General features: G+C 52.2%; 2 protein-coding genes across 4 annotated transcripts in view; one reads left to right on the top strand and one right to left on the bottom strand.

The window, feature by feature from the left end:
• Chid1 (chitinase domain containing 1) overlaps nt 1–5,591 on the top strand; it is a 39,749-nt gene extending 34,158 nt beyond the window's left edge. The window contains exons 11-13 of the mRNA XM_031388867.1: nt 4,491–4,571; nt 4,755–4,797; nt 5,018–5,591. Of these exons, the coding sequence (XP_031244727.1) occupies nt 4,491–4,571; nt 4,755–4,797; nt 5,018–5,116 (223 nt within the window). The 3' untranslated portion in view covers nt 5,117–5,591. The remainder of the gene's footprint in view (nt 1–4,490; nt 4,572–4,754; nt 4,798–5,017) is intronic.
• A 2,313-nt stretch (nt 5,592–7,904) lies between these two features.
• Nucleotides 7,905–27,405, bottom strand: Tspan4 (tetraspanin 4). Of its 3 annotated transcripts, none has more exons than XM_031388869.1 (8): nt 27,143–27,405; nt 18,441–18,520; nt 11,364–11,555; nt 10,267–10,341; nt 9,442–9,543; nt 9,210–9,341; nt 9,052–9,135; nt 7,905–8,442 (listed from the first exon to the last, which is right to left on the bottom strand). In XM_031388869.1, the coding sequence occupies exons 2-8, from the start codon at nt 18,501–18,503 to the stop codon at nt 8,374–8,376; spliced, it is 717 nt and encodes a 238-aa protein (XP_031244729.1). In that variant the 5' UTR covers nt 18,504–18,520; nt 27,143–27,405; the 3' UTR covers nt 7,905–8,373. The 3 variants fall into 3 exon arrangements, with proteins under 3 accessions (XP_031244729.1, XP_031244730.1, XP_031244728.1); XM_031388870.1 differs by lacking the exon at nt 27,143–27,405 and adding an exon at nt 26,142–26,325 and having other exon boundaries at nt 7,907–8,442; XM_031388868.1 differs by lacking the exon at nt 27,143–27,405 and having other exon boundaries at nt 7,909–8,442; nt 18,441–19,125.
• Between the last annotated feature and the right edge of the window lie 50 nt (nt 27,406–27,455).

The following is a 27,455-nucleotide window of genomic DNA, read 5'->3' as shown; positions in this document are numbered from 1 at the left end:
GAACTCAGAAATCCGCCTGTCTCTGCCTCCCAAGTGCTGGGATTAAAGGCATGCGCCACCACCGCCCAAAAATTTTTTTTAATGTATATATCTATATCAATCTTTTCCCCTTCTTATTCTCACCCTTCTTTTCCTCACCCCTTCTGCCTGCTTTTAGTCTCTCGTGTCTCCTGTGTATATATATATATGTATATATATATATACATATATATATATATATACATTTAGGAATCACAAATAAGAGAAAAAATATACTTCTCTGAGATTGACTTAATTCACTAATATTATCTGGTTGTATCCATTTTTCTGCAAATATGTTTCATTCTTCTGTTTGACTGCCCTGGTTTTTAGGAGACCTCTTGAACAGATCCAAGAAAAAGGCTTTCTATCACCTGCCAGCTCTGCATGGTCAGCCTGTGACCCTGGCCTCCCTCAAAGCCTTTCTGAAGTTGGTCCTGTGAGAAATTCCCCTAGGGAGATGATGGGGCTTCCTCTTGACTGGCTTGCAGGATTGGATCTTGGGCTTGTTAGGGTAGTGGAAATGCCAGACCTTCTATCTTGAAGGGGTGACTCCAACCTAGCCTTAAAAGACGTACTCATTTATATATTTTTTTAATTATTTTATGTGTGTGGGTATTTTGCCTGCATGTATGTGTAGGTACCACATGCATATCTGGTGCCCACAGAGGCCAGAAGAGAGCACTAGATCTCCTAGAACTGGAGTTACAGACAGTTGTGAGTTGCCATGTGTGTGTATGCTGAGAATTTAACCCAGGTCCTTGCTCATGACTGCTGAGCCATCTTTGTAGTCCCCTATTTATCTATCCTTATGTGTATAAGTGTTCTGTCTGCATGCCTGGTGCCCACAGAGGTAAGAAAAGAGATCCAAAGCTCCTAGAACTAGAATTATGGACAGTTGTGAGCTACTTTGTGAGTACTAGGAGCCAGTCTTGGGTCCTCTGTAGGAACAGTAAATGCTCTTAACTGCTGAGCTGTCTCTCTAGCCTGTCTGATCTGGCAGTGTGTCTGGCTGCAGTCAGTTCCTCGTGGAACTCTGGATTTAGTGGATGTCAGAGATAAAGGACCATGTTGTCAGCTGTGTGGGGTTGTCACCTTGTTCTGACTCTAGGCCCCATCGTGGAGGCTGAGGGTCCCACTGCAGATTTGGCCTGAGAGTGGGAGTTCTGTTCCAGTCTCTCAGCAGTTTTGTCCTCTATCCCTACCTATAAATCACAGTGGACTCATCAGCCTCTGGGCCAAGGCCTGAGAGCCTTCTTATCACTGCTAACAGGTAGGACACCCTGTCACTGGTGCTCTAAGCTCCTCTGGAAAGTGTCTAGGTGGGTTCACACGTGGCTCTGTCAGCATTTCTGACTTCTTCATCCGAGGCCTTGTGTCATGGACATTACTCACCCCACATTTCAGAGTGTGTAAGGAGTATATTCAGTTACGTAACACTTCCCAACTCCCTCTAGCCTGAGTCATGTCCCTTGTGCCTGCTGTATTACGTGAAAATGGAATCATTCACTATGTGGTTAAGGCTTTCCTTAGCTTAGGGAAATGCCTAGTCTTTTTTTAAAGATTTATTTATTATTATAAATAAGTACACTGTAGCTGTCTTCAGACACACCAGAAGAGGGCGTCTGGGGCGTCAGATCTCATTACAGATGGTTGTGAGCCACCATGTGGTTGCTGGGATTTGAACTCAGGACCTTCGGAAGAGTAGTCAGTGCTCTTACCCAATGAGCCATCTCTCCAGCTCCGGAAATGCCTAGTCCTTAATTCTTCCTTGCAGTGGGTGTTGTGTCTCCGAGCTGGCCCAAACCCCCTACACTTAGATGGTCTTCCTGACTACAGACATTCTGTCTCTAGTCCTGGACCTCTTCTGTCCTAAGGACTTAGTGTACCTTCCTGTGGCTCAAGTGAAGCCCATGACCAGTGCTCCGTGCCATCCTCTGGGCTCGTTTACCTTTTCTCTATCTCCCCCTCTCAGAAGGCCCCTTACCCCATCACTGATGTTTCCTGTCATCTGCTTACTCACGCCTCATCTCAGAAAGGTGTGGTGACCCTTGCTGTTGTGCATGGCAACCTGGCCCTCCGGTGGAGCTTGCCCTCTACATGATGTTCCACAGGAGTCACATAAGCCCTGGAGGGCTCCAAGGCCAGGTGCTTGGGAGTTGAAGCATCCTGCACCCAACTCAGGCATCTCTGCCTCTCCTACAGACATCTTCAGACTGACTTCTATAACGAGGTATCATGGGGGGGTGCCTAGAGCAGAGGCATGCACAGGAAGCCCATGGCTGTTGCAGTTATACCTGGTTCCCAAGACAACCCCACTTGATTCTTCCCCACACCTTCCCCCAGTCTCAATTCTTTGTCCTCAGAGCCTGCTTAGAGGAGCAGTTCCTAGGGTTCATGTTAAAGGGAAGCATAGAGTCCTCCGATTCTGGTCACACTTGTTCCCATAAGGTTGAGCATGCGTGCGCGCACATACACACACACACACACACACACACACACACACACACTGAAAAAGATGACCCAGTTCTTTAGAGTATATTGACTGAGAGGCAGTAGGTATTGGAGGTGTGGCCACAAAAGCCAACATGAACAATAGTGTTTGTGGACACAGGCCCAAAGGCCTCCAGCCCTGTGGCCTCTGTCTCATGCCCTGCACATCTCAGGTTCTTTCAAAGAGTATCTCAGTTGACATTGAGTGGAAAGCCAGAAACTGTTCGAACCTTTAGTGGCATTTGAATCAGGTAGCCCAGTAGTATTTGATGATCCTCTTTAGGGAATAATGTTTCCTGCGTAGTCCTGAATGGTCACCTGGTTAGATACGTTTCACATGGGACCAATGAGTACCAAAAAGGCACGGTGCTGCATAGAGGACAAGCTAATAAGCAAATGTGCCCATAAAACCATGTGTAGTAACACAGGCCTGTGATCTTAAGACTCAGTGGACTATGAGCTTGAGTCTAGCCTGGGCTACATAATGAGACCATCTCCAAAAATCAGTGTGCACAGAACCATAGTGCTCTGTGTAGGGGAGACTGCAAAACTCGGGGTAGATAATGTTGTGTGTAGAGGTACCTCGGTGTCTTGCATCAGCTGTGAAGGCTGGGTGCCACTGCCACACCTTTCCCGTCCTTCCCCTGATCATTTGCTGTGATCCCCATGTGGCCACTGAGGAACCAGCTCAACTCAGAGTTGGGGTATTGTTTGGGAGAAGGGACAGCGGAGCTTTCCCAAGCGTGGGAAGGTGGAACTGTGACCACAAGCTTGCAAAGAGAGTTCAGTTTGGGCTGAGAGGTGGCTGTGAGCCAGACTGTCTATTTATAACTATCTGTTCCCTACTCACCCTGCCTCATTCCTTTCCCTGACTTATTTGGTATATTGCAGGCCCTAATACCTGCACAGTAGCTCCCACTCCATGTTCCATGAGGCCAGGAACCTGGCCTCCATTCTCCAGAGCCTGATACTCTCTGGAGCACTGCTGGACAAGATGACAGCTGTTCAAGTCTCCAAGATACCTTGGGGGCTACTGGGGCTCCGCACTGCACCCTCCTTTTGTCAGGAGCCTAAGACAAATGCAATTCATATCTAGAAGACCGGTCCTCTGCTGGAGGGTCTCATGCCTCATCCACCAGGATGCTGAAGCCTCTGCTGCCCACTGTGCCTTCTCTCAGAGCCCTGACTAGTAGCCATGAAGGTCATCCCACTTCAGGGTTCGGCCACCTGGACCCACCCTCCCACAGCAGGCCTTGATTGTGCTGCTGGATCAGGGAGACCTTCGCCAGCAGACTCCTAGCAGCAAACAGAGGACAATCTCTCAGACCATCTATTAACATACTTGTGGCCATTATGGCCTTTATCTGAGAGGGACATTGTTCTGGTCTCAGATGTACAGCACATGATTAGCTGTGTGCCGTGGGCCCTCCTTGCATTGTGGGAAACTGCGGTCTTGGCCCAAGCACTTGAGAACAAGCCTTTCTTCAGGAAGGGCAGCACTACTGCAGCTCTGAAAATGAGGCAGCAGTGTCTAACGAGGAAAAGGAAAGCCTGGGACACTCAGCCTGCCAAAGCTAATGTTTCTGCCACTGTCCTGGCAAGAGCCCTGTCTTTTCATCCTTGGCCCACAGCTTGGTGGAGCAACTGAAGTTTAGATACTGGATACCTAGCTTATTATCTGGGCTCTAGGTAGAGCAAGGTCAGAGCAGAGCATCAGGTGGTCTGTCCATTGGCTTCCCCAAGGAGACTCACAAAAGGTGCTGTTTCCTAGTGCAGGACTTGTGTACAGTGGGACTTCGAGGTTTGACCACCCAAGTGTACTGGCTGAACATAACACAAAGCGCTGCTGGCTCACTGTGGACCTTTAGGAATAATGTATTGCTCTCTTTCTGTGATATCCATAGCCACATAGAAGCTGGGGCTTAGGGGTGGGAAGGGGTATGTGGCTAGCTTTCACACCCATAATCTGGTCTCTCTAGGTACATACAGACGCTGAAGGACCACAGGCCCCGAGTGATATGGGACAGCCAAGTTGCGGAACACTTCTTTGAGTACAAGAAGTGAGTGTGACTTATAGCCCACCAAGTTGTAGGCAAGAAGCCTTGTGGGGAGGACACTGAAGAGGGAGCAACAGGGGATGGGGAACAGTGAGGGGCCAGGACTGGACCTTAACCCTAATGGAAGGAGAGTGTAGCCCTTGACCTAGCCAGAAGGCAGGGCTCACAGTCTCATTTCTCCTGCAGGAATCGCGGCGGGAGGCATGTTGTCTTCTACCCAACTCTGAAGGTATGTGCCATGTGCTTTGGCTGTCAGCTATAATGCCGTGGTGGGAGTGAGTTTTGGCCAGATGACATCAATGGTATCAGTGCTTGCCATCTGCAAGGTCTGTCCTGTGGGCTTGATTCCAGGCCACACACTGCCCCCCATGTCTAGGGTAATTTAGTGTGTTTTGGGGGGTACTGAGGAAGTGGGTAGGGCAGGTGCCTACACCTCTGTCTGCCCCCAGTCTCTGCAGGTGCGGCTGGAGCTAGCCAGGGAGCTGGGCGTCGGGGTCTCCATCTGGGAGCTGGGCCAAGGCCTGGATTACTTCTATGACCTGCTGTAGGCTGAAAGCAACCCCCAAGTGACTGGACTTTTCTAAGCCATGGAGTGACTGGTGAAATATAGGACTCTTCTCTGTTTACCATGAGACAGCTGCTATGGGTCCACATGCGTGGGTATTTCCTGGTCCAGGATAAGAATTGGGATCCTTTCTACGCACTATGTACTGCTGCCTGCTGTGGGCCAGGTAAAAACACAGTTCCCATTGCCTAAGACAGCCAGCTCTAAGCTCAGGCCTCTTGAGTGCTTTGCCAGGCCTGTGTGGGATGTGAACAATCACAAAATCTTTTAGACACCCCTTCCTAGCATCACCCTAAAGCTTGATAAAGGTAGTGCAGAGGGCCCTGCCTTCATGCTGTGATCACCTGCCTACCATAAACACGGGTGTATATACAAGGTTCCTGATACTTGAAGCAGGTTCTACACCTATCTCCACTGGGCTTGATGTGACCAGGTTGTGCGATTATATTGGAAACTGGCCCAGAGAAGCTGGACTTACTTCTGTGAAACGCCCTTGGCCATAGCCAGACTGTGTCCACCAGATGACAGGATAGGGTCAGCCATGGTGCAGTGGTAGGACCTGTGGGCTGAGTGGGACAGGTATCATGAGTTCAGAAGGGGTCTATCTATCTTAATGAAAAGCAACAGGCTAATCCAATGTTGGGGAGATGTCCAAGACTTCTAAGGCACCAACAGGTGAAGAATGGATGACCTACTTATTTCTTCACTCCTTCATTCCAAGTTTCCTCATCCCCTGCTGGATACGATCTCAAAGTAGTGATTTCTGGTTCTGCAGGCCCTTAGGTGGAGCTTTCTAATCCACTAGCCAAGCCCAAGCCATAGAGGTCAGAAACCTAAGTAGGATTCTGCCCTGTGAGTTTCTGATATTTGTAGCTCAAGGTCCTCAATATTAGGAACGGGGAGGATGCTAAAACAACAGGGCCAGACCTGACTCATAAAAGGCTGAACCCCTCCCACTTGGAGTGGCTTTGGAGTAAGTAGTTCTACCTAGACATCAGCTGAACCACCTATTGATCTTAACCTACTGGAATAGAAGTGTCTCTGGCCATTTACTGAGGTCAGTGTGGCCAAGGCTGAGAACTTGGGATGCTGGGTCTGGGGATCCCTGAGGTGGATAGACTCTGCTGAGGCCTTGGGGGCTACGCCAACCCTGCTAACTTTGAAAAGACACAGCTCTACAGACCCCAGTTAAGGGGTACAGCCAGGTCAGGACAAAAAGGCCAGTGTGAGGGTCAGAGAGGCATCTTGACCTTGTACAAGAAGTGGTCATCAGTGTGCTCATGTGCTGTGTGTTATAAGGGAGAAGTTGGAACATTGGCTGGCACTGTGGGGCCATGAAAGAACCTGAGTCCTCCTAGCCTTGACTCTGAGGGTTTAGTGGGTGGGGATACTCTCTGAATATAAGAAACGAGTGACATGGAGCTCTCCTAGTTGTGAACTGGTAGAGCACTAGTGAAGCGGGCTGGGGAACAGCCGTCTGTGAACAGATGGAGTGATCGAGGTGGTATGGGGAGAAGCAGAAGAGGTCAGAGTGCCACAGGCAAGGGTCCTGGTGGAGAGTCAAATGATGGAAGTAGATGGGAACATGGGTGCATTCTCTGGGGCCACAGAAAAGTGAGCAGCCAGCTCAGCCTCTTGATTTTTTTTTCCCTCATTGGTGCTGGAGATTGACCCCAAGAGGCATGCAGGGACATCCCTACTGAGCAGTAACCTTCAGGTTCTGAGTTTGAGTTAGCAAAATTGAAGTATGCTGAGGTGCTGTCCAAGAGCCAACAGGCTGGGAGATAGAAATTCAGTCAGTGAAGGGCAAGGCAGTCAGTGGCTATGGTGAGCTGGTGACCATGAGCCATACTTGACATCTGCTTAGTGTAGGGAGTAGAGAGGAGAAAGAGCATCCTGAGATTTGAGTGAAGTTCAGAAGGGCACTGTACTCTGAATACAACTTCTCAGTTTGGCCATCTATAAGTAACAGGGTCCTATCTGTGGCTTCTAACTAGAGAGAGGACAGTGGGACACAAGGACTCAGCCCAGAGCCAGAGAATAGGAAGGGTAGCAGCAGCCCTGTAGATACCTGGGTCAAATGTTCTCTAGTGCATCACACTCAGGTGTGTGAGTCACAAGGATGACTCCTAGTGAGAACTGTGCCACAGAGTAGGCTCCTCAAACAGCAGGATGTGGAGACTGTGAGTCAGATGGCTCCCTGCTCCTGAGGGTCCTGGGAGCTCATCTTAATCTGAACACCCAGAATACCATCCGTATAGGCAGAGGCCCTCACCTACAGCTCATCTTAACCTGAACGCTCAAGGTACCATCCGTATAGGTAGAGGCCCCCACCTACAGCTCATCTTAACATGAACGCCCAGGGTACCATCCCTATAGGCAGAGGCCCTCACCTACAGCTCATCTTAACCTGAACACCCAGGGTACCATCCCTATAGGCAGAGGCCCTCACCTACAGCTCATCTTAACCTGAACCTGAATCCCTAGTTAAGAAGATGCTGCCTTTGATGTTTAGACGATGGCTTAATGCTCTATATGACTCTACCTCTGGCCAGTGGCAAAGGCTCTGTGTCTCCTAGTGTTGCAATTTGCAGTCTGTCCAGACTAATCCAGAGGCAGAGGTACTAGGACAGAAATACAAGAGTAACTGAGGTAGTGCAGGAGAAACAGGAGTGAACAGAGGCCACCCCTTCCCCCTAAAACAGGTTAACAGTACTCCCCTGAGCTCTGCTAACCCTTGGAGAATGAAAAAACTCCTCAGTTGAAGGCTGTGGCTGTACAACCTTTGTGTGTCCAGCTAGACCCAGGAACTGCTCACACTTTATTAAGATGCATCTGGAACCACGACACTGCCATGGAATGTGGATCATGGGACCTGGCCCTCCCTGGAGCACCAAGATCATTGTGGGCCTTGAGCAGACTGGACCTGCCCCCAGCCTGGCATCCATGCAAGGCTGGGGACCCCATCCTGTGTTAACACTGGAAGGTATACATGGATATAAAAAGTGTCAAAGTTCCCTGGGCCCTTAGCCCTGGGTGCCATTTGGCACCAACCCTATAATCTGGTGTCTCTGCTGCCACCCACGCAAAGTCCCCTCAGGTGCAGGGATGGATCCTGGATGCTCGGGCCTCAAGCTCTTCCCCTTGCAATTCAGCAGAGCACCAAGTCCTGCATGGGAAGTGGGTTTGGACATCTCTCCATGGGCAGGTCCTTTGGCAGAGAAGCAGAGGCTGTGAGACCTATGCACAATAGGTGTCCGCCTTTACCACCTGGCAGTACATGGTCATAGCGAAGGTGAGGCCCAGAATCTGTGGAGACAAGAGGTCACAGGCCTTTGCCCATAGGCAGAAGCACTATGCTTAGTGTTAACTATGCTCAGAATGGGCTTCCTGGGGCACCCTGGTATTATCCCACTCCTGCAAGCCATCCCCAGAGTAAGCTGCCTTCTGTACATTAGGTCGCACCCCTCTCCACACCTGGTCTAAGCCCTGCTGCCTATCCTACTGTACCTACTTGCCCTAGCTGTAGCCAACTGAGTATCTGTTTGCCTGATGGATTGTAGGTCTGTTCCACTTAGCCTGGAGCACCACACTGCCAATCCTCAGCAATTCTATAGATGGCTATGAACCTAAGAGGGTATCAAGTGCCACCCTCTGTACTTCGAAGTCCTGTCACTACCAACCAATATGGCTGCCTGGCTGTGCTGACCTACTAGGTGACAACAGGCTTTGCACAAGGAGTACTGCACAGGGCAACACTTGGTCCTCAAGATACCAAAAGTTAACTCCCCTAGTGAACTTGCTCTGTCTGAGACACTGCCAATCTGCATTGCTACCTGCCTACCCAGGTCACAGGCTCCTAAGCAAGTCCTCTGCCATTGTGGTCAGGAGTCCCAGACACTGTCCTGCTCAGCTCACCTGCACCAGTGCCGTACATAGTCCAAAGATGCCCACAGCTAGCAGGTTCTCCTGGAGCCAGGCTTTCACTGTCTCATAACAGGGCTGCAAGAGAGCCAGGATCAGTTGGAGGGACCCCACCCCTGCAACCACCCACCACAGGAGGGAAAAGCTCTTACCGACTTCCACCAAGTACCAGGTTCATGTAATCCACAGCTGTCACTGAACTCCAGACAGCAGGAGTCAGGCACACGAGTGGCATTGTATACTTCAAACCAATCAGTGTAATTGGAAACGCCACAGCATCGGAACTAGAAGCAGGAAGAAAGCAAAGGACTGGGTGGAGAGGTAGCCACAGCACCCACCCTGCCAGCCTGTCCCACCATACCAAGAAGGCTGCCCAAGCCTCACATCAGTCTGGATGATGCTCCAGGCGTTGGTGAGGCCCACATTGCCCTGTGTACCATACAGATGCAGGCCCTTCTTCAGGTCTTGTTGGGCATAACTGTCAATCTGTTAACAGACCACCAGTTAATACCCTCCACATCAGTCCAAGACAGAACCGTATCACTCATCAATACCCTCTTGCTTGTTTCCTGGGATTACCCACCACCCTACCATACTTAGGACACGGCCCAGGCCCAGGCCCAGGCTCATGACCTCCCAGAAGCTTCAAAGACTCTGATGCAAGCCTTTGCCAGTCTCATCTCTGTAGGCTTCCCCCTGTTGGCTAGGGAAGGACTTCGGTCTACTTGGCAGTCTAAGCAGATGTGTCTGCACTCCAGCTGAGGACATGAGTGCCATTCCTAGATCTCCAGTAAAGGAACTAGGGCACTGAAGGGCAGCTCCAGCCTGGACAGGGAGCCTCCTGTAGTCCTGGGGTACTTTACAGAAAGGAGGTCCTATGGGGAAGTTGGGGACACAGGAGCTGGAAACAGCACTAGCTATAACTCAGGATCCTAAAATATGTCAGTAAACCCAACTGTGTGACCAGGCAGATAGGTATGGGAAAGGACACATGACACACAGTAAGCAGCAGTGTGGGTTGGGGTTGTTGGGACAGTGCACACTTAGCAACCTGTATTCAGTAGAGGGCCCTGGCCACGTATCCGAGGAGTTAAGAGTGCTGTTGTCCCACCCATGCAACCAGAGCCACAACACAGCTCCCTGGGGCTCTGGTACTTTCTGCACTGAGTCTCCCAGTACCCCATGCACTTTCCATTTGCAGCAACATACCTTGTCACTGTAGGCAAAGAAGAGCACAGCAATGGTGGCTTCCAGCAGGAACACTAGCAGCAGCAGCACAAAGAACTGTAGAGAACACATTCCTTTCTCACAGCCCTGCTGCTAGAGAGCCCCAGAACTCCTACCACACCATGGAACTCAAGAGCCAGCCCAGACCATCCCCAAGCTTAAGTGGCCTGCTGGCCTGGATTCTATTACCCCTGTGCCTGATTTAAACATCCCCATGTGTGTGTGTGTCCCTGTTCCCTAGGCTCCTGGCCTGACATCTCTAGTTGGGACACTCGCCCACCCCATACTGGGATATGTGTTAGACAAGTACTCTACAGCTGAGCTCCATTGCCAGCCACAATTTGGGAATTTAAAAGAGATCCCAAATATCACCTATCAAAGGTCTATAAACATTCTGCAATACCCCCTAAAGGTGCTAAGAGAAGGGACCAGTTTGTCTCTGCAAGGGATTGAGCCCCGAGCAAACTCCTGTCCTAGGAAGAGGAAAGGAACCATTCAAAAACCTCTTGACGTGGAGCTTGAGTCTACCTGCCATGCAGCTTGAGGCCTCTGCCAGGCACATCAGTTAGTAAGATCCTCCAGGACTCCTTTCCTAATTACCTGTGATTAACTTTATAAACTGTGGAGGAGGAAATAGCTTCCTTCCCATAAAATATATTCCCAAGGCCAAATGGTGCTATGAGATCTCCACGGAGGGTGGGGCCAGGGGCAGGACCAGGACAAGGAGCTGGGGTAGAGCCACCACAAGGATGAGTATCAGAACAGTTTGGTAAAGGCCACTTGTGGGTCTGTGTCCCTCCAAGCTCTGGTATGCTTTCTTGTATGTGTGGTGCTGAGACTTAAACCCAGATCCTCATGCATTATTATACAAGCATTCTTCTAGAGCTTCTAGATCTATCTCCAGTGTCCTCCCCATTTTAAAGTTTACTTTGAGATGGGGTCTTACTCTGTACCCTAGACCCAGCAATCCATCCAGCCCCACCTGACCTGGAAGACCCCACAGAGCCCTGGTGCTAGACAGGCCTCAAAGGTAGAGCTGATGGGATAGAGAGCCACAAAGAGGGGCCCAACAAACTCACAGTGAGCAGTAGGCACTTGTTCTCCTTGAGGGCCCCAATGCAGCCCACGAAGCCGATGGCCATGACAAAGGTACCGGTGACGATGAGTAGATTGGCAGCCGACAAGGATGGGAATGAAGACGATAGGGTGGCAAAGTTTCCCTGTGTGGCAGCCAACCAGATGCCAACACCCAGGACACCACAGCCACCCAGCTAGGACCACAGCAGTGGGGAAAGAGAGACAGAGAAGGTGAGGTTGACTAGCAGGGCTCCTGACTCCTAAGGCAAGGCTCTACCCACAAGCTCAGGCCAACATTGTCAGCCTGGGAACCACCAGAGACAGCTTAATTCCTGCAGCAGGGCACCACTCTTCCAGTCCCTTCCCTTTGCCCCATTTGATAGTGGCCTGTGGCAGAGTACATCTCCTCATACACATCCCAGTGAGACTATACCTTCAGATTCCCCACAGGAAGCATCCACCAACCCTGTGCCTGAGCAGAGGGTCTGAATCTCCTTTGGCCCTCTGATCTGCACTTTCCTTCCCCACACCCTATGTAGGTCATGGTAATTGAATGGCTCACTCACCTGTGTGGCCCCCTTGCCCCTGTCTTCTGGTGTCCTTGGCTACCCATAACCCTGAGCAGAGAAGCCCTGGCTCAGCACACTACTGCTCATAATCAAATTGCAGTAGCTCTGTGGAACCAACCAGAGGATCTCACTGGAGCACCTGCTACCACCCAGCCTCCCTGAGTTTCATCATTTTTTCTTCTTCTTTTTTGGTTTTTTTGAAATGGTTTCTCTGTGTAAACCTGACTATCTTGCGACTCGCTTTATAGACCAGGCTGGCCTTTAAATCAGAGATCCAATTGCTTCTGCCTCCTGAGTGCTGGGATTAAAGGTGCATGCCACTATACCAGGCTCTCATCACTTCTTTTTATAAAAATCAAAATAAGAGGAAGCAGGGAAGGAAGGCATGTGATGGTTGACTTAGAGAGGATTCATCATGGCATGGTAACAGGGACATCTCACCTGTCCTGGGGGACATGGGAGGGGGAAACTATGGCTCCACCCTCATATGAGGCCTTGGGCTCTGTCAAATAGGAAGAAGGGAGATATATTCCAGGAAGCTAGTGATGGACCAACATCTAGGCTCTAGGAAATGGCCTGACAGCCCAACAGAGAGCTGGACAGGACAAAGGAGCCCATGATATAGTCGCTGACCTAAGGTTCTGAGTTCTAGGTAACTCTTGGAGACATTACTGTAGAGTTATTAAGAATCAAGGAACCTGGGAAATGCTGCCCATTCAGGAAGCTCTGGATCCTGGAGAAGGTTCAGGGAAACTACCAGGGAAAGGTGTGTATATGCATGCCCTGGCTGATTTGTACTTAGAGATCCACCCTCGGAGCCACAAGGTAGCTCTGGTGAGGCAGTCTACAGAGATGCCTCCTTTACAATGGGAGGGAGCCCTACAGGGCTGCAGTGGCTGAGAGGAAGTATTGTCTACGGGTTGACCAAGTAAGGCAGTTGGATGGCTGGGTACCCCCATTCAGCCTGTGGGGAGAAGTCCCCCTAATGGAGATCTGGTCAGATGATGTTCACAGCCTCACCCAATGACAAGGCGTAACATCATTCCATAAACACACAAGGTTACTGGATCTAGGAGACTTCTCCCATGGCAAACAGGGCCTCACCTGTCTTCATGTGCTATTCCCATGGTTTCCAGCCATGGTCTTCCAGGACCCACTAAGGTGACTCACAGTTATGGAAGGGCCTTCGTGGCCTTCACACTGCTAGGCAGAAGTAATACCCTGCTTGCTACCTTGGACTAGATCAGAAGTACCAAGACTGAGGTGACAATTCCCTATCCTCACTCCATGCTGTACCTGTTCTGGAAGATCTGGAAGTCAAAAGCAGCAAGAAGCCTCAAGAGACACTAACCCACAAGGCTGATCTCAGGCATAACACTCCCCCAGAGGACCCATGACCCCTAAATTAGTCACATCTGTGAGGGTCATATCAAAGCTAAACATTCATGCTTATGATAGCAGGTCCTAAAACAGGGCGGAGGGGAGATGCTAATACAGCAATGATAAATGTTACTAAGACCCAAGCTGTCTGCACCATCCGCTTCTGCCTTCCAAGGACAGCAGACGGCTCATCTCAGCAGGAAAGTGAGCCGTTGGAGCGCCCCTGGCCCCATGGGACCCTGAAGGGCATGGAAAGGGCACTGCTATGCAAAGTAGCTGGCACCATTGGGGGTGGAGGGAGATGTCCCATTCCAGGAGTCTAGGAAGGTATAATCTCCAAGGTAGGACTGACAGGAAGGTAACCCACACCCAGAAGAGAACCAGTCTCCTTCACTGACATGGTAAGGCAGCATGAAAGACATCCACTCACTGCCACGTAGCCTGTCACCCTCACTGTGACAAAGATGAACACCAGCCCAGATGCTCCCCGCTGCCATCCAGTGGTGTCACATGCATTGTCACAAATAAGTAATACACCCAGAGCCACCACCATCCTGTAGGGCCACCCCTCTTAGAAATGCCACAAGCATAGGTGCACTAATGTAAACTATGCATGTGCTAAGCGTACTGTACCTGTAATTTTGAAAATGTTTCAGTGCATGAAGCTTTTTTAAAACATTTTGACAGGAAAATTACAGCTTCAAAGTGCAAGAGAAAATGGGCCCATTAGAAGATGAAAAAGGCAGGACTCAGGGCTGAGCCCTGGTGGCCTCCTCAATCAAAAGTGGGGATGGGACTAAGACCCCCACCCCAGATCTTAAGTGTTCCCCCAGAATGCTGAGCCCCATCTCCTGAGACAGACCACCTTCCATTGCTGGCTAACTCTTCTGCAGCTGTGTCCCCAGGCTAGACAGAAGCTCTGATCGGAGGCAGAGCCCACTCCCCACAGCAGTCTAGAGTCCAGCCAGGTGATGGTGGCACACGGCTTTAATCCCAGCACTTGGGAGGCAGAGGCAGGCAGATTTCTAAGTTTAAGGCCAGCCTGGTCTACAGAGTGAGTTCCAGGACAGCCAGGGCTACACAGAGAAACCCTGTCTCGAAAAACAAAACAAAAAAGCTAGAGTCCTTAGTGATAGGAGGCAGAAGACCTCCTGCCACCATGGTGCTCCATCCTAGCCTTCTGGCTGATCTTCATGCAGCATGCCTGGCCATAAGCACAGTCCACTGGGGCCACCTGCCAGGCAGTCTGCTGTGATGCCCCTTGGATCAGCCTTGGGCTGAGTGCCATATGACACTAGGTGCCCACCAAATGTGCCTGTCCAGGTCCACAGAGGTGGGTGCCAGCAGGCCTCTGCCCACCACCCCTCCAGTCATACACAGTTCAATGTAGCAGATGGCCCGGCAGCTAGCCACATCTTTGGTGGAGGTGGAGGGGCTGGAGCCCCTGTATAAGCCAAGGTTATGTCAAGAAGCCCATTTCCTGCCAGGCTGGCAGGAACCTTCCTCATCTTGGCTAGGATGTTAGTTATCCCAGTGGGGTGAGTTTGTGCATTTAAAATTGAATATACGCCTGGGGATGTAGCTGAGTTAGTAGAGTGTTCGCCAGGCATGCACTGGATTAGATACTCAGTACCACATAAACCAGTATTCCAGGGACTTGAAAGGTGGAAGCAGCAGGGTTAAGAGTTCGGCATCATCATAAGGGAAGCCAGTCTCCAAATACTTAAAAAATATAATTTGGTTTTGCTCAACTCAAGACATTGCCAGAGCCGCCAACATCCCAAAGAACAAACAATACCATGGCCTCCTGCATTGGGCAGTTCCCTACCACCCCTATCACAAATATAAGCTGTTACAGGAAGCAGAGACCTCCCTGTCCCTGAGCGTCCTAAGCTGGACGTAGAACCCTTTGCCATTTCCCAGTCCCCTCATCCACCAGACTGAAAGTGCCAGAGACCACTGTCCATCAGATACTATCTAAGCTCATCAGTGGCAACACAAACCAGAACCTAGTGAGGCATGTGCCCTGCAACTTGTTGCCAGTGTGGGGGCAGATCCCTGTGCCAGTGGTACCTTCCTTTGGGATGGCATTAGGCAAGTACTGAGGCTGCAATGGTGACCGCCCAGACTAGTGGAGCTTGACTCCCGTCCCTCCCTCCACTCAGAACCTCTGCCCAGCTGGTCATCCATCTAGGGTCATCACAGGCCACCTGGGTGGGAGCTGAAGGACTCTGATCCACATAGCTTTGGATCACCTTGATGAGCCAGTGTAGTGAAGATGGAGAATCTGAGACCCCAAGAATACAGGATTTTCTCAGGTCCCACAGTATCTGGGTGGCAGGCATGCCTCCAGCCTCCATCTTGTCTACCCAGACACTGACCATGTGGGGAACAGCTATACCTTTGCTAGACTGAGGAATGAGGAGGGACACCTGCCTGGAAACATTAGAGGAAGGGTCTCAGACTGCTCAGTACATGTATGGGAAGAGCCAACCACATGGCTCAGGCCTGGCTGGCATCTCTAGAACCTGGACACAGAAGAGCCATGGGAAGGTCCTCATCCTACTCCACGTGCTCAGCTCCTCTTAACTAACCCTTACACCACAGTAGCTGCCCAGGAAGGTAGATGATCTGAGAGCCCAGGGCAGGGGAGGGGAGGGCCAAGGGGAGGGGAGGAGGCAGGAAGAACCAGGCTTGGTCCCAGGAGATCTCAACTTCCATTACAGGAAGAGCTTTGCTGGCAGAGGCCCAGCTGACAATGCAGCCTCAGAGGCCTGAGACAGGGGTCTCAGGGGCTGCTCAACCCCCACTGCCTTACTGCCAGTGGCCAGCACCCAACACCACCTACCCACTTAACTGTGTTCAGGGGCTGTGTACTCAGCCCACTTCCCTGAGGTGCTCCCAGCCCTAACCAGCTAGTCCTTACCCTGCGCACATCTCAAAGGCAGATTGAGCAACTGCCCAGTAGAGTTGGGCATCACTGCCCAGTGGCAGCCTGTTTGCTGAAGGAGGAAAAGGGCACATTGGGTCCCCATACACCCAGGTCTAAGCAGTCAGTTCAGCTTTGACTCCACTTGCCTGGTTAACTCTAATAGGGTGACTGAGGCAAGACACATGGCAGAGGCTTGGGTCCTGTCTGCTGATCTTGCATCGTAAGTGCCAAATGGGGATCAAAGCCTCTCCCACAAGAGTCTAGCAAAGGACTCAGGGTCTCCGGTAGGTTATGCTCTGGCCCTCCCACTACCCACTACCGACTGTCACCAGCAGGAGGGGAGTTTAGTTCACAGATGCCAGGGACAAGGTGGACTGACATCATACTGACCAGGCCAGATGGATGGACTCTTACACTTGCTGGTCCAGATGGACTCTGCCAAGCACAGCACAGGTACTTCTAGGCAAAACCATGCTACTCACAGCACCCTCTGCATGGTTGCCTCTAACCCCTCACTGGGAATCAAGCTGGAGGGAGAAGCCACAATGATGCCGAGCCATGAGCCCGTTTGCAAGGCTGGAGTTACATGTGGATAACAGAAGGATATTGCGGTTTTCGGCATAGGAGTCCCACGGGATACCGATTGTTTACTTCCCAGGTAGAGGATGTTACCCAGTGGTCCATGGAATGCGCCTGCTCTGTAGCCAGTGGGCCCTTCTCCCTGTGGCCAGGTGTCCAGATCATGAAGAGAGCAATAACTGCACCAACCTCAGGCTCCCCCAAACCAAACACTACCTAGCAGCTGTCCGCCCCCACTCCTACCTCCTAACCCCCTTCTGCCGCCTACACTGCCTGCTACCATCAGAGTGACCTACAGCTGCCAGGTCTAGATACAGTGTTATACTTGTCCACCAGTCACATTGTCATTTGCAGCTCCTGGGCCTTTTCCACCTGTCATACTGCTGCCTGCAATCACTCCCCCCACACACCCCACCCCAAACAGTCACAATGTCAGAGATAGCCTGACCTTGCCAATCAGTTGTGCCTGACCACACACTAGTACCCACTGAAGTCCACTAAACAGAAGCATCCACCTTACATGGACTGGTTGCAGCTTCCGCCCACACCTATCTATGATGCACACATGGTGTGTGAGTACTCCCAGACCTGGGCCCATCCCTCTCAGGAACCTCAGGCAGAGAGCTCTTGATGGGGGTAGGAGGAAGATGGGACAGGTAGGGCAGCAGCCTCCCTGGACTACTGCCCACAGGCAGCCCAGGGTCCCAGCAAATCCCAGCTCCTGCCCTGGGCCAGGGCTATAAGAAAAGAGAGGTCAGAAAAGTGGACCTAGGTTTCTGCACATTTGACTTGAACTGGACTGCATGCAAATGAGCAGCAAATAGGGATCCCAGGGATGCCCCTCATCCTCACTCCCAAGCTGTACTCCCTCATCCCCAGCCACACCCCTCATCCTCAGTCGAACACACCCACTCCCAGAAAGTTGGCTCAGGAACCAAGGCAGAGTCTGGAATGACCTTGGACACCATTCTCCAAGAATTCCATCTAGTAAGTGAAGGTCCGGGCTGTGCCCAGGTAACAAAGGGTCACCTCTAATCAAGTCCCGCATGCTCCACTCAGGCTCCAACTCAGCCAAGCCCCAACACCGGCTGGTAATCAAATGTGATACTTTCCTCATTCCACAGGGGTGAGAGTGTGCAAACTGCCCTCCGTCCACACTGAAGGGGACCATCTTCTGCTCTATCATCATGCAAGCCCCAATTGAACATAATCCCATGCAAAAGTTAGAGGCTCTGCTGAGGTGGCAGGTGAGCCAAGTGCCACCCATGTTCATGGAGAGTCCCTGACCAGTGTCTGGTAGTTCTCCCTAGGCCCTAGTAGGTCAGGCAGATCCTTGGTCTTCTGGGTCCTGGGGGCTCAGAGGAGCAGAGTGTGAAGGGGGTGAGGCAAGGACGTAGGCTAAAGAGGGAGGGCAGGGAGGAGGCTGAAGGAGGTACCGGAGGCTCGGTGCACAGAGACTTTGATCAGTTCTACGCCTGGAGCCCAGGAGAGGCAAGGCTTGGTACTGCCCGGTCTTGTGAGCACGTGCGCACACACCCTGTCTCCACAGCGGAGGAGAGAGCTCCTGGAAGCCACTAGGAGAACAGCTAACCCCGGTCCTTCAGGGACCCCACACTCACCCAGAAGAGCAGGTTGAAGGCGAACATGAGGTACTTGACGCCCTGGAGGCAGCCGCGCGCCATACTGCAGCGCTTCAGCTCTAGAAGGAAGATGAAGGAGAGGTCTAGGTAGAAGACCACATACTTGTTGCCCTTGGGCGTTGTATAGCGCGCCTGAGCAGCCTTGGGGCCCGGGTTCGAGTGCAGGCCGAAGAAGCCGCCGCCCGCATCCCCGGCGTCCCCGGCGCCCGCGCGCCCATACAGGCTGCTGCAGCGCCGAAAGGGGCCGCCGCGCGCAAAGCCGGGCTCCTTGCTCTCGGGAGAAGGGCTGCGCCGGTACGTGGATTCGTCCGTGCTAGAGCGGCGCATCGCGGTGGGGAGGCTGGGCCCCCGCCGCCACGCTCACTGGCTAGAGCCGTTGTCAGCGCTCTGCGCCCGTGGCTCCCGGACGCCCCATCCGCACCACACCGGCGAGCTCCCGCACCTCCCGGCCCCACGGTAGCAACGGGCGCGCGACTTGGCTCCCACCCCGCGGCCAGACACCTGCGGGCCGGCCCGCTGTGCCCCGCGAGCGCCGGGCCAATCCAGCGTGGCCCCGCCCCCCGAGGACCCCGCCCCACCGGCCAATCGCAGCGACCCCGAGTCCCCACCTCCCCGTTACCCTCCCGGGGTCTCCCAAGAAGATGCAGCTGAAGGACAGGGGAAGCATTTGACGGGACTGGGCCGGGAATGAATGACACCGCAGCAGCTCTCGACCCCAAACCTGTACCCCAGACCACATCCATCAAGCCCATTCGGCAGCAAGTCTCCAGCCACATCAATGATGTGCAAAGCCCCGAGAAAATGAAGACGTGACCCAGTTGCTGTTGCTGGCAACTTGAGCGCTGCTTTGGCTTTCAAGCGCCGTAAGGGAGCCCGTGGTGCCTGGGAAGGTGAGGTGGCCGTGAGGTTTTCTAACTTAAAAAAGAGAATTCAATGACCAAAGTAGCAGGCGAGAGATGCCAAAGAACCCCAGATGGCCCCCTGCTGGTCCAGAGAGCTCCCGGAATCAGCTTAACCTCTGGTCCAGTCCATTCTCCTAGGGGTGTGGGAGCAAGGCCAGATTCTATCACAGTCACGGGCCATTTTGAGAGTCCCACTGGCGCCATTCTGCAAGTCTATAACTGCAGAACCAGGGACCTGGTATTTCACTTTGACCAGCTCAGGAAGAATCAGTCTATGACTAATGAACACCATCTCATCCCAGGCTGACAAGCACATGGTAAGTGGCACTTTGCAGGTGTGTCCAGATAAACACTAGTCCATCGATCAAAGATGAGATGACAGCCCCTTGCTGGGCCCCATGCCTCAATCTCTGAGCCCCAACCCTATCAAAGGATGCAGATCATAAGAGCCCCAAAGTGTGGGCCAGGTACTAACAATGAGACCAAGGTTCCCCATCTGATCTGCAGCCTAGACGGGAGGAGGGGAGGCAGAACAAGAAAAACCTTTTGCTGATGATCCAGAGTGAGGCAGCAGAGGAAGTACAAAATAATAAGAGTAGATCGGAGGATGTCCATGGGTAGAGCTGAGCAGCTCTTAAAGGGGCTGCATCGTAATTGGAAACTCCAGATGCCTGAAGGTTTCCAGCTCCCAGCACAGCACCTATGTCCACTGCACCAGCGTACTGCTGCCACCCAGAGGGCACTATGGGGAACTGCAACCCCAGCCCGCAAGGCTGCATGCTTAGGGTCTCTCAGTCTTTGGGATGTGGATGCATGGGAGCCCCCAAAAAGCAGGAAGCATGCCTGGAAGAGCGCAGTCAGCCTAGGATTTCTCACACACCACACCATGCCATTTCCCTCAAGTTTTATTTGATGTGTCTGGAGCCCAAGAAAGGGACAGAGGTGACCACATCCATAGCCTGGCAGAGACTAGACTGAATGAATGTTCTACCTAGTGAGCAACCGGCAGCTGATAACTTCTTTAAAAAAACCTTGTGACCCGCGGCCCCTGGCCTGCTCCGTTGGCCTGATTCAGCCAGACATACACCATACACCACTCAGGGCTGGAGTGGAAGAGTGCCTATAAATGGTAGTATGCATGTATAAAGGCCATGTACATAAACATGTGTCTAGACTCCGGTAGAGCCCGGCAGTGGTGGCACATGCCTTCAATCCCAGCATTTGGGAGGCAGAGGCAGGCGGATTTCTGAGTTTGAGGCCAGCCTGGTCTACAGAGTGAATTCCAGGACAGCCAGGGCTACACAGAGAAACCCTGTCTCGGGGGGGGGGGGGGGGGGAAGACACCAGTAGAGAGAGGAGCTATAGGGTCCAGGAAAGATCTAACTATATCCCCACCTTGGACCAAACATCACTCATACTGACAATCACCCCAATGGGGATAGCTACCAAACCACTCCTCTGAAGGTGACCCTGAAGACCTGAGTTCCCAGTAGTACATAAATAAGCCTGCCTACTTGATCATTTTATCCCCTGGACATGGGGCTGGGGCTGGGGGGTGGGAGGGGAATCAGCTGGAGCTGTGAGAAGACCAGTCAGAGCTGCCAGCCTGAAGGTTATACGCAAAGGAATTCAGGAACAGCCATCCTGAACTCCAGTTCTCTCCCCTCAGGGTTAGCTGTGATAGTTTTTTGTCAACTTGACAAGCTAAAGTTACCCGAGAAGAGGGAATCTCAACTGAGAAAAACGCCTCCATCAAATTGGCTTTTAAGCTGGCTATGGTGGCTAAACACCTTTAATCCCAACACTTGGGAAACACAGACAGAGGAACTCTAAATTCAAAACCAGTCTGATCTACACAGTGAGTTCCAGGACGGACAGCCAGGGCTATCTAGAAAGACTTTGTCCCCTTCCTGCCCCGCCCCACCTCCAAAAAGGCTTGTAGGAGGCTGGAGATGGCTCAACAGCTAAGAGCACTGGCTGTTCTTCTAGGGGACCTAGGTTTGACTCTCAGCACCCTTGTGGAATTTACAATCATCTGTTAACTCTAGATCCAGGGGGTTTGCTGTTCTCTTCTGGCCCCGTGGGCACCAGGCATATACATGATATACGATATACCTGCAGGCATAACACCTATATAGGTTAAAAAAAAACATTTTCTAAGTAGCTGTAGAGAAATCTGTAGGGCATTTTCTTGATTAATGATGGATTCCAAAGGACCTAGTCTACTTGTGAGAGGTGTCACCCTAAGCAGGTGGTCCTGGAATGTATAAGAAAGCAAGCCAGGGCTGCAAGCTTAGGCTGGAGAGATGGTTCAACAGCTAAGAGCACTGACTGCTCTTCCAGAGGTTGGGAGTTCAATTCCCAGCAACCACATGGTGGCGCACAACCATCTGTAATGGGATCTGATGCCTTTTTCTGGTGTTTGTCTGAACACAGCTACAATGTACTCATATATAAAATAAATAAATCTTGCCGGGCAGTGGTGGCACACGCCTTTAATCCCAGCACTTGGGAGGCAGAGGCAGGCGGATTTCTGAGTTCGAGGCCAGCCTGGTCTACAGAGTGAGTTCCAGGACAACCAGAGCTACAAAGAGAAACCCTGTCTCGAAAAACAAAAAAACAAAAATAAATAAATAAATAAATAAATCTTAAAAAGAAAAAACAAAAAACAAAAACAAACAAAAACTGGCTCCTCTTCCAGAGGACCTAGGTTCAATTCCCAGCAACTACATAGTGTCTTAAAAACATCTATAATGAGATCTGGTGCCCTCTTCTGGTGTGTAGGTATATGTGAAGGCAGAACACTGTATACATAGTAAAACAGATGGGGCACTGATATTGGGATGATCGAATAAATAAACCAGTAAAAAAGAAATAATTGTTAATATTTTAAAGAGAAAGTAAGCTAAATGAGCCATAAAGAGCCAGTCAGCGCTGGGCAGTGGTGGCAAGCGCCTTTAATCCCAGCACTTGGGAGGCAGAGGCAGGCAGATTTCTGAGTTTGAGGCCAGTCTGGTCTACAGAGTGAGTTCCAGGACAGCCAGGGCTATACAGAGAAAGCCTGTCTCAAAACAAACAAAACAAACAAATAATAAGAATAAGAATAAGAATAAAAAGAGCCATCCAGTAAGCAGCACTCCTCCTTGGCCTTTGCTTCAGTTCCTGCCTCAAGTTCCTATTCTGACTTGCCTTCATAATGGGTTAGATGAAATCTCTCACTGAAACAACTAGGGAGGCTGCATGAGTCTGAGCTAGGTCCTATGCATGTTATGATTGTGTAGCATGGTGTTTACAGAGGAATTTTAATCCAGCAACATGGCTGCTCTAGCAAGAGATCATATCCAAAGACCCTTAGTACACACCTGTAATCCTTCTGGGTGGAATCCAGGCACACCCTTAGTACCCACCTTTAATCCCAAACAATGAAGGTAAAATTAGTTTGTAGAAGGAAGCAGCCACCGGGCAGTGGTGGCTCACACCTTTAATCCCGGCACTTGGGAGGCAGAGGCAGGCAGATTTCTGAATTCAAGGCCAGCCTGGTCTACAGAGTGAGTTCCAGGACAGCCAGGGCTACACAGAGAAACCCTGTCTCGAAAAAAACAAAAAGAAGGAAGCAGCCATGTTTGAAAGTGAGGTCTAATTGAGGGGCAGATAAAGAGATAAATCAAGGATTTGATAAAATGAGTCAGAACAGCCCAGGAAAGAGAGGAGTGGGGCGGGGGGAGAGAAGAGGAGAAGCAGTTTTACCAGGACAGTTTTACAGAGACAGGTTGCAGGGGAAGACAGAAGGAGCCAGAAGATTAGAAGAGATTGCCAGACTTAGTTTGAGAGCAAGCAGAGTAATTCAGAGAGGGAAGACAAGTTTCAGCCAGTCAGGTTGGAGAGGAGCTTGAGCCAGGACAGCCGAGTTGACCATCATACACTCATACAGGCTCCCTAGTTATTGTTTCAGTGAGAGATTTCATCTTATAGCCCATGATGAAGCCAGAGTTCAGAAAGAACTAGAAAGGATGAGCTTATTCAGCAGTAAGTCTGAGATGACAATTCCATCTGGTGACTAAAACTTAACATTTACAGGTGATCTTGTGGAATATCTAACAGTAGGAGTGGGGGTGTCTCTGGCTCTTTTGCCTGCTCTAGGAACCCTTTCCCCTCCACTGGGTTGCCTCATCCAGCCTTGATGAAGGTTGTGCCCAGTCTTATTGTAACTTGTTATGCTGGTTTGTTGATATCCCTGGGAGGACTTCTCCTTTCTGAAGGAAAACAGAGGAGTGGCTCTGGAGGAGAGGGGGTGTGGGGGATGCTGGGAGGCGTGGAGAGCGGGAAAACTGTGGTCAGGGTGTAAAGTATGAGAGAAAAATAAATTTATTTTAAGTGCAGTCTATAACTTAAAAAAAAAAAAAAAAACTCTCAAATGCTTTGATCATGTTCTTACAGCAATAGAAAGCAACTAACACAGCCAAAATTGGAAGGAGGTAGGAAAGGCTCCCTAAGAGGTGCCAAAAGTTCTTGGGGCAAACGAGAGCCAGCCCATTTCTGCTAAGATGCTGTCCTCTGAACAATGTGTCCTCTCCTGCCTAGAAGGCCCTGCCTGTAAAACCCACAGGAACAGGGACTGACCCTGAACAGCTGACTGAGGCCCAGGTCCATGTTGCCAAGGACAGAATTCACAGGGTGTGGGGTGCAGGCTGATCACTAACAGTGAAGGACCAAGGCAAGGCCACCCTCTCCGAGCCAGGGGGAGCTTTCCTCAACACACTGGCCGGTGCCCAGCCACAGTGGTCTGGACATAGAAGCCATCTACTAGCAGGGCTACAAGACAAGGGAGCCTTCCTCCGTTGTGAGTAGGTCAAAACGAGAACCCCTGGGGAATGAGCCACAAAGAAAACATGGACATCCACCTAGCCAGACCAGGTTGCCATTCAAAAAGAGACCTGCCCAAACTCTAAGTCAATTGGACCATGGCTGCTTGGGGCAAGCAGTTGCCAGCGAGCAAAGCATTTGGGGACCCCTCCGTGGGGGGGCCAGCATGAGTTTGTTCAGAAGCTTGTTTGGACCCCGTAGTAACTATTCCTAGCCCTGCTAGCTCAGGAGGGAGGAGAGTGCAGAGCAGCACCCCCCACCCTGTCCCGGGGCTGAGAGGCTCCATGGTTTCTTTGAGGAGGCAGAGGGAGTTGTGCCAATACAAACAGGCTGTGGTGTCTGCCTTCCTGCTGCGGCTTCAGCCCCTGCAGGGCCCCAGTGCCTGCCCTGGACCCCCACCCTGGGCAGGAACACCACAAATTCCTGGTCCAGTAGGCTGACACCTCCCACCAAGAAGCAGGCACTGGGGGGCTGAGCACAGAGCCTACCCAGGAGCTCCTAAGACACACCTCTAGCCTCCCTCCTGTCAGGCACCCTCAGGTATTTCTCTGTCAGAGCTCCTGTGGCAGTGGAAGAGAAGGGACCTAATTGAGAGTCAGGGGATGTTTATTCTGTGAACAAAACACACCAGCCCGGCCATGTTGGGGACACCCCCACCCCCGCCCCCAAGCACTGAGTCCCAGTGTCCCAGCCTCAATAACCCAAAGGGTTCTTGGGTGAGTCACTTCAGTTTCAGGTTCAAGGTCTCCAAGAGCTATTTGGACAACATGCACCAAACACATTTGGTGCGTCTGCAGATCTGGCCTGGGGAATGAGGTGTGGGAGTGTGTATGCTCACACTCCATACCCTCAGGGTGATATAAACTTGTCCTACATGAGCACAAGGCTAGAGTTCCTGGGGAGAAGTCACTTACAAGCACTTTCCCTAGCTCATGGCCAGCCTTAAGTGGAGGGATTGAGATCCTTCCCGTGGATGCTTCTGGCCCCAGCAGAGCTTCACAAATGGGGAAACTAAGGCTGTGATCTAAGGCCAATGGGCAGAGCCAGCTGAAACCCAGCCCAGCGCTCCAGACCACAGGACAGCACCCTCTTTTGGCTGGCTGTTTTCAGGGCAACACCCAGGGTGGGAGGGGCTGGCCAGCTAAAAACTTCAATCATGGGTTTCCTCGTCCCCTGCCCTGAAGTGACCCCCTCCTCTGGCAGGAACTGTGACAAACGGGTTAGAAACTGCACATGAGCACATCTCCCTCGATGCGCCCTCCGCCCTGTACAGTAGATTGATCATCTATTCTCCTAAAGGCATTTGCCAGGCAGAGACCAGTCAGTTTGCAGGGGGTGGGGGGACGACGAGCTGAGATGAGGTACGCTACATCTCTCTCCCACCTCAGTCCCAATGGGAAGCCTACAACAGTTAAGAAATGGTAGAGGTAGAGGCAGAAGCTGAGCCTGGGATCCCGGGTCACTGCTCTAGAGAGCACTGACCCACAGCATCTCCCTTGCTCCCTGCCCCCCATCCCATAACAGCACTCTGGGATTAGCAAAGGCTGGGTGAATAAGCAACAGCCTGGGGTTCTCTAGCCTGGACCATTTCTGGGAATCCTGGGAGCTAGAGCAGGAACTAGGGGAGGAGAGGATGCCACCACCCACAAGAACACAAGAAGCACTGGAAACAGTTGGCTTTCGCGCGCTAGGGAGTACACACACACACACACACACACACACACACACACACACACAGGGGAATTCCAGGAATGTCAACTTGGCACAGGCTTCACTCCCCAACTCTCCCTAAGTAAACAAGTCTTCCAGGGGCAGGACTGAACTGAGCCCCTCCTCCAAGAGGCCTCTGGCCTCACCCCATCCCTAGAGCAGACCCCACAGACCATCTCCTATCCCACTCCCCTGCCACCCTCACCTCTGGCCACAGCAGTCTTCAGTCCTGATCTTGAGCCTGATCCCTGGCCACAGTGACTCACAGGCCCCCACTGCCCCTCTGGCCAGGGCAGGATGTTGGGGGGAGGGGACAGGACCGGGAAGTCGCCTAGCTCGTGGCTCTGCACGTGGCTCCATGGGGGATGGCAAAAGCTGCCAGGGAGGCTGTCCAGGGTGACAGCGGGGGCACAACCACCAGTGGCTCTGACCAGCCACACTCAAGACCCAGAAGACCCTTCTCGACCTCCCCTCCGTCGTTTGCTTCCCAGAGGCACCTGGAAAATGTCTAGGACCGCCCCCCCCCCAGAGGCTTCACTGTAACCAGATCCCAAATTTCCCAAGCTCTACGGAACCTCTCGAGCTTCTCACTGCAAGCTGCCTCGTTTTCCTAAGAGTAGTCCCCAGCACAGCAAGAAGGCGCTGCGCCTAAGGTGATACACTCCCCAGAAACCAGCCCCCTTGCCCATTCCCTTAAGTCCTTAGATCACGTCCAGGTGAGGCAGACCTGTGGCCCCTAGCAGTCCCGCAGGCAATCTCCACGTCTGAGCCCGGGACTCATATCCCGGGAAAAAGAGGTTAAAGGGTCCCCCTCCTTCAAAGGGTGCCTCCTCTACGACGCCTTCCCGGACCAGCGCCCCGCTCTTCTCTGCAGGAAAAGACTCTTCTAGCCCCTTCTCAGAGGAGAGGACTACTGAGCGCGGGACGCCGCCGTCGGGCTCGGGACACCGTACCGCCGACGGATCTGCAGCGGCGGAAGAGAAGGACGCCCCAAACTCCACGGCCCGGACTCTAGCTGGGCACCTCGGGTAAGGGCTCCAGACCGAGACCCCTTGGAGTCCGGGCCAGGAGTCGGGAAGACCGCTTTGGCCGTGCGCAATCGACAGCCCGCTCCCCGGCTGCGCTACCACCACTTGTTAACAACCTCTCGGCTCCAGTTGGCTTGCAATCGTGGGGGCGGGACCCCAGCCCGCAGACCCGCCGTACCTGTGCGCGCCGCCGCACGGCGGAGCGGCTGTCAGTCAAGGCGACACGAGAAACGCGAACCGCCGGCGCCGCGGGCCTTTCGGCCTTGCTCGGACACCGTAGCGTGGGGATAGACCACCAGAGCGGGAGGGGGGAGCCGGGATGCCGCCGCGGGCACCGAGGCTCTAGGAGTCCCGGGTGGGCGCGAGCAAGGAACACCGCCGCTTCAGGGTAATCACGGGAGCGGGGGCAGGGCTGCGGCGGGGTTCGGGGAGATGCGGGGCGGGGCTCAGGATCTTATGGGGGCGGAGCTTGGGCGTCATGAGCCCCGCGC

Source organism: Mastomys coucha, unplaced genomic scaffold, assembly GCF_008632895.1.
Source record: "Mastomys coucha isolate ucsf_1 unplaced genomic scaffold, UCSF_Mcou_1 pScaffold21, whole genome shotgun sequence".
Lineage (NCBI taxonomy): Eukaryota > Metazoa > Chordata > Mammalia > Rodentia > Muridae > Mastomys > Mastomys coucha.
Note: the sequence above shows the minus strand (reverse complement) of the source record. Positions and strands in the feature narration are given on the sequence as shown.